This window comes from Pinus tabuliformis, chromosome 1_2, assembly GCF_031772625.1.
Source record: "Pinus tabuliformis cultivar Carrire ecotype Pingquan chromosome 1_2, CPIR1, whole genome shotgun sequence".
Taxonomy (NCBI): Eukaryota; Viridiplantae; Streptophyta; class Pinopsida; order Pinales; family Pinaceae; genus Pinus; species Pinus tabuliformis.
This window is the reverse complement of record NC_142298.1, coordinates 1049314953-1049321641: the sequence shown is the minus strand read 5'-3', so window position 1 is coordinate 1049321641 and position 6689 is coordinate 1049314953. Positions and strand designations below refer to the sequence as shown.

General features: G+C 37.2%; 1 protein-coding gene across 3 annotated transcripts; it reads right to left on the bottom strand.

Moving 5' to 3' along the window:
* Positions 1-2092: 2092 nt before the first annotated feature.
* Positions 2093-6214, bottom strand: LOC149209730 (uncharacterized). Of its 3 annotated transcripts, XM_089396484.1 has the most exons (4): positions 4434-5347; positions 4096-4341; positions 3075-3260; positions 2093-2273 (listed from the first exon to the last, which is right to left on the bottom strand). In XM_089396484.1, exons 1-4 carry the CDS (start codon positions 4650-4652, stop codon positions 2247-2249), a joined length of 678 nt encoding a protein of 225 aa, XP_089252610.1. In that variant the 5' UTR covers positions 4653-5347; the 3' UTR covers positions 2093-2246. The 3 variants fall into 3 exon arrangements, 1 of the variants encoding a protein (XP_089252610.1); XR_016252879.1 differs by lacking the exons at positions 2093-2273; positions 4096-4341; positions 4434-5347 and adding exons at positions 5357-5432; positions 5554-6214; XR_016252878.1 differs by lacking the exons at positions 2093-2273; positions 4096-4341; positions 4434-5347 and adding exons at positions 5357-5432; positions 5574-6214.
* Between the last annotated feature and the right edge of the window lie 475 nt (positions 6215-6689).

Sequence of the window (6689 nt, the reverse complement as noted above, 5' to 3'; positions counted from 1 at the left end):
GATTTATGATCTAGAAGACTCCTCCTTCCTTTTCAACTTGAACGATCAATCTACTCTTGATGCATATTAGAAGGGAGATAAGTTAAAATTTGCAAATCATTCACCAACTCCAAATTGCTATGTAAAGGCGATCATGGTTGTTGGTGATCATGCCATGGGATCAGAGCACCCAAATTTGCAATTGTTTGAGAACAACCAATGTCGGGAAGGGGTACTGTAATGTCCTCTTCTAATTAGATTGTCCAAAGGAGAACAAAGTAGCCTATCCAACGCCATAGGCTATAGTCATTTATAAAGGGGGGCCCATTATTCAATGTTATTGGGATAACATTGGGTAAATTAGGGTAATTGGAGGAAAACATGTGGTAAAACCAAATTTGGGGCAAAATGGAGGGAAACTTGTTAGCCCCTCAAATTAAAATTAAGAGGGAAGACCCCAAAAGGGAATCTATAAAAAAGAGAGGAGAATCATTTTTCTCATAATGGTTTGTGAAATTTCTGATTTGTGAGCTTGAATTCTTTGAGGGTTTTAAGGGTTTTAAGACTCCTTATCTATGATTGGTTTCGGTGGTGAAAGATTCTACCTTATCAAATCCTCTCTCTTTATTCTGTCTTAGCAAAATTTCTAAGGCAGCACAAATACATCTCAGGCAATCAACAAAGACCCAACCCGAGGTAGCTAAGTCTCCAGCAGAACCAGGACTGTAGAGACATTAGGACATTAGGCTTTTGTTGTTAGCCATTGTTGTGAATTTAAACTGTAGTGTGAAATTGGGAGGACTGTGGATCTAAACTCCTTATGGATTACTGAATTGGTTTCATGTGAATGAACTGTTGAATACATGGTTACACTATCTTATTGCATTTAATATTGTCTCTGGTTGCAAAAATTGAAAGTAAATTGTGATGCTAGGTATAATATAAACCTTGTCATGTGCTTTTTTCAAACCCTAAGGGCAATTTTAGGGTAAGGAATATTACACTGGTGACCTTTGGGCTGATTGCTTATCAATTATTACTTCGATTCTGCAGGTACTGAAATCCTTGCTGTCCTGCGGTGCAGATTTAAGTGATAACACTTGCCATCAAAAGCTAACCGCACAGGGATTTATTGGTTATCAACATTAATCGTGATGCAAGGAGTAACTGAATTAGTGGGTAAAGAACTATCCTCAGGAAATTCATATAAAGGACATTTAAATTAGATTCACTGACGCAATTAACTGCCATCAGCATTTTGCAGAAAAGGAGCCAAGGGCTATCCTATAACTAAACAGTTCCCCGACATTCACACGTTTAGTTATTTAAATTGTCAAATAGTTCGACTATTACATCTGGCTGGCACACTAAATACGGCACAAACATCTATGCCTACTCCATGAATCTGTCCTTGCCGTCCTTAGAATGCAATATCATTTGATGCAAATATTTGCCCAATCTATGCCAAACTCAATATACTAGAATTCCAGATATCCCCAAGATCATTACCAGAAACAAACCTGATTAGGGTCATCAATATGCAGCATAAACAAAATCGACAACAGCAAGATAGATAGGGCAAATAAGCTTCTTTCTCAGACAAGCTTATGTTAAAGTATCTTTAGTGAGCATGCGTAATCCCCCGCAACATGCGCCTAAATCCTTGAAAGGGAGGAAATGCGTAGTGACACATGGATATACCAAAAAGGTGTTCTTTTCTCTGCCCCATAACATAACAAACTGAAATTTCACAGTAATTCCAATTGGCATTTCACGGTAATTCCAACTTGCCAAGTGGAATCATCTGTGTATCTGCTTCTTGTTCATGTAGATTACTCCATATGCCTACACTACCACACTAGTACCCAAGAAAAGTACAACTTCTTTTGGAAACAAATTATAAATCCAATATGCTTTCTTTTGAAGTCTATTGGTATTTTGCTACAAAACATACACATGCAAAACAAATACAAATTCATGTATTCGCAAAGATATACAACAGTGAATAAGAACGACACAGCTGGTCAAGAAACCAACTCGCAGCAGCAGTCATTAAAATTAAGAGCAGGGATTATGAAACAACCATGGCCAAACAATTCTACAAAACAGAAAATAGATAAAGAAATTGTGTATTATGTTGATTGATAGTGCAGAAAGAAAGTGGTCGGAATAACAGCACGTCTACATAGTGATCAATGCAATACAGGTGCTTCTTGTGATTTTGTTAATCTCACAGCTGGCAATCCTGTTGATTGTTGTAATTCACTTCATCTCGCATGACCTGTTGCTCTTTTCTGTGCAATCCAGCAAAGAAATGCGACAATGTCAGTATATATTTATCTAAATAATTTAATTGATTGAAAAAAAAATTATTATTAGATCTGGAAAAAAAATCTCCACATATATTCCATGAGGTAAATCTTGAGGTGTAGATATATTCATGGTGTAGGCCAGTTGAGGTAAATCTTGAGGTGTAGATATATTCATGGTGTAGGCCAGTTGGTTTGTATAGAGGTAAATCTTGAGGTATAGATATATTTATGGTGTACGCCAGTTGGTTTGTATAGAGGTAAATCTTGAGGTATAGATATGATCATGGTTAAAATTTCGGATCATGGTTAAAATTTTATGGTGGAAATATGGTAAATCTTCACATATGAGATGCAGATATATTTTATGAGGTGTAGGCCAGTTGGTTTGTGTAGAATTTAGGCTCTATTAGATCAGTGGTTAAAATCTCATGGAGGAAGGAAATGAGGGGAGCCATCTGCCGGGATAATAACTGTCCCATGAAGTGTCCAAGCTTAATTGCACATCAACATCCCACACATTTGCAGATCGCTCTTCCACCCAACATTGAAGCCAGTCATGGTCTAGGTACAGCTTAACTCGAAAAAGTGCTGATCCTGACCTAATCTCAGTGTATCTACTAAAAAAACATTGAGTCTAGGCTCAACCTAAGTCTGATTTTAAAATTAAAAAAAAAACAACCCAAAAAACAAAAACTTAGAAGCTAGCCCTGGCCTACGCTCTCGAAAGAGGGAGAACTGAAAAGAAAAACCAGTATTACATATCCGTGTGTTGCGCTGCGCTACCTGATAACAATCGAGACATTCGGCGTTTTTAATCCATGGAATGCGCTGCACTTCCCGTGAACAATCATCACATACAAGCCGTGTGTTGCGCTGCACCGTTAATTCACCGCATTGGGTGCCTGGTACTGGTGGCAATCTTGGTATCTGCCTTGATTCTGTTGGTCTAGCACGTGCTGTTGCTCTTTTCTGTGTGCAATCAAACAAAGAAATGCGACAATGTCAGTATAAATTTATCTAAATACTTTAATTGACTTTAAATAATAATAAAAACAAATTTATTAGATCTGCGAGTATATACACACAAAAAAGGTAGGTCAGTTAGATTGTGTTGGGTTTAGACTCCATAAGGTTACTGGTTCAAATTTCATTGAAAAAAGAAATAAAGAAATGAGGGTGCTAGCCATTGGAGGGGATAATAATAACTATCTTATGAGACATTCAAAACAAATTTATTAGATCTGCAAGTATATATACACAAAAAAAATGTAGGTCAGTTAGATTGTGTTGGGTTTAGATTCCATGAGGTTACTGGTTCAATTTTTATGAAAAAAAGAAATGAGGGTGCGAGCTATTTGCACGGATAATAATAACTATCTTATGAGGTATTCAGGCTTGATAATAATAATTATCTTATGAGGTATTCAGGCTTGACTGAGCCTTCTCCATCAACATAAGGGCTGGCCTCAGCCTAAGCACAGCCTGGCTCGGAAAAAACATTGGTGCTGTCACGGCTGACCCTCAACTTAGGTTTGAAAAGAAAATGAGGAATCTAGGCATCTAAGTTTAACTGATCCTCACATAATTCTGTTGACAACATCATGATTCTTCCCTCCAACATTAAAACTAGATTTACCTAAAACATTGAAAGTGGCATTCAAAAAAACCCCAAAAAAAAAATGCAAAAACAGAGACTAGATCAAAAATATAAAAAACTTCGAAGCTGGCCCCGTCCTGAGCTCTCGAAAAGGGAAGAACTAAAAAGAAAAACCAGTGTTCACATATCCGTGTTGCGCTGCACTACCCGTGAACAATCTTCACATGCAACCCGTGTAACCCGTCCAATGTGCTGCACTTCCCGTGAACATGTATCACATACAAGCCGTGTGTTGCGCAGCATCATTAATGGATAAGATCGGGTGCCTGGTACCCGATCCAGAGTACTTGAAACCATGTTATCCGCAGACCCCATAACTCTCGACGGTCCTGCATTGTCATCTCGTCCTCCTACAGTCTCGCGTCTTACAGTCTCGCAGGCACTGTGCAAGGCCTAGACATGGATTTGTTCATTAGTACAGTGTCAAGAACTTCGAACATACACCATGAGATTTGAGTATGTATACACAAACAATCTTTGCATACCTGTATGTTGGTAGACACCGTTACTGGATCATCAATAAAACCGGTACCTGGTATGAAACGCAGAGCTCGTTCAATCAACGCATCCTTACGTGCCATCACATCGTACTGCTTACCTACGTCCACCAAGTTGCAATTCAAAACCCTAGATGCAAATTTTTGAATTCTCAACGTTACTGCATCTCCCTTGCTCCTGCATTCGCCATTGCCATCATTTGCCATCTTTTGCTCGCACAAAAATCACCAGAAACACAGAAACCCTCCTCCGGAAGGCCAAATATACGAATTATCCCTTTCTTGAGCAAAGCCTTCGTTGTGCATCGCTCTGCGCCTCTCTTCGGTCTTGCTTGCCCTAACCCTAAATCCTTTACAGTGCAAGAAACCATTTGCTTGCCCTAGCCCTAAATCCTTTACAGTGGAAGGAGCCATCGGTTCACACCTATCTTCGAATCAATGGTATAATTTTGTGATTGAGTATCGGTGGGTATGACTCCTAAACCTTCTCAGAACATGAACATGGTGGGTATGACTCTTAAACCTTCTCAGAAACCTTCTCAGAACATGAACATGGTGGGTATGACTCTTAAACCTTCTCAGAAACCTTCTCAGAACATGAACATGGTGGGTACGATTCCTAAACCTTCTCAAAACATGGACATGGTGGGTATGGCTCCTAAACCTTCTCGGAACATGAACAGTAATTTAGCATGGCTATGATGTAAGATATGATTAAATAAAGCTAATTTCAAGTTCAGAACAAGCAAAGTAGCAAGTAGCTATGCTGTTTAGGACAATCAACGAAGAATGAAGACATTACTATTTCATTATCAAAAAAGTAGCAACCATGGTTGTATTCTATTTTGTTTGGTTTGATGGTTATGCTTGCAGTTCAAAATTACTTGAAGATTTTTGAAAATAGCCCATACCAGCAACCCAGAGGAGGATAAGTTGTCGATGTTGACATTTCAAAACATCCAAATATTTGCAGGACTTCATTTGTTGCTGTAATAAAAATACATATGAGGAGTATAAGTTATTAATGTTGACATTTCAAAACATCCTAATATTTGCAGGGCTTCATTTGTTGCTGTAATAAAAATACATATGAGAAGAGAAATGGCACCTCCGTTGTACTCTACTAACCCTGGTGATACTTGATATTAAAAGTGCGGTGTACAAGGACTCCCGCAATTCTACGCTCTCTGGAAGCTACTCTTATGGAGAGTAGCCAACAACTGTCTCGTTACAGGTTTAGTAAAAGTGAAGTGTACAAGGACTCCCGCAAGCTGTTGAGGTTTAGGTTGCGGCTGTTGTTGTTGGCTACTCTCCTGAAATAAGAGTAGCTTTAGGAGAAAAGTTGAATAAAAATTCACCAGTTCACCTCTCGACCTCTTTGGCGAACACCTATAACACAACCTACTTTTGCTTGAACACTCTGTGTTCTCATTGAAGATCTCATCCCTTTGCATGAGAAGATTCATGACCTTCTTTTGCTTGAGCACGAAGATTCATGGCCTTCTTTTGCTTGAGCACGAAGATTCACGGCCTTCTTTTGCTTTAGCACTCTGTATTCTCATCTAAAGATACAGTTTACATTATCAATGTCATCCAGTTCACAATTTACATTATCTTTGTTGCAGATCTCATCTAAAGATACAATTTACATTATCAAAGTCATCCAGTTCACAATTTACATTATCAATGTCATCCAGTTCACCGTGAGCCTGAGCATATTTTAGGTATGCATATTTGTGTTTGTCCATTAGAGAAAAGTGAAGTATGGGTATTTCGATCTGATTGTAAATACGTTTAGTTTGTGTATTTTATTATTAATATAATACTTACTTTTCTATGTTTTTATGTAAGGGCTTTATTTTGAAACTAGTGAAGAACATAAAGTAAATAAATCTATTTTATTTATAATGTTACTTCAAAATGGCATAACTTATTCAAATTTAGTTTTATTTATATTCAAACTTCACTTAATAATAATATTTATTTAGTTATATTTATGTTAATTTTATTAACTAATAATATTAATTTTTATGAAATAATAATGATTAAGTTTTATATTATAAGAGGTTGTAGTTGTATTAATGGCAATGGAATGTAAAAGTTTTAAAAGTTGTTTTATAATATATTTAGTTTTTTCGAGGTTTTTTAAGTAATGTGTTATGAAATTACCTCATAAAAAGAAAGAAAAGATAGATGAATGCCTTATAAATTAGCTTTTTTGAGGGGGCAACCTCCTTTACATTA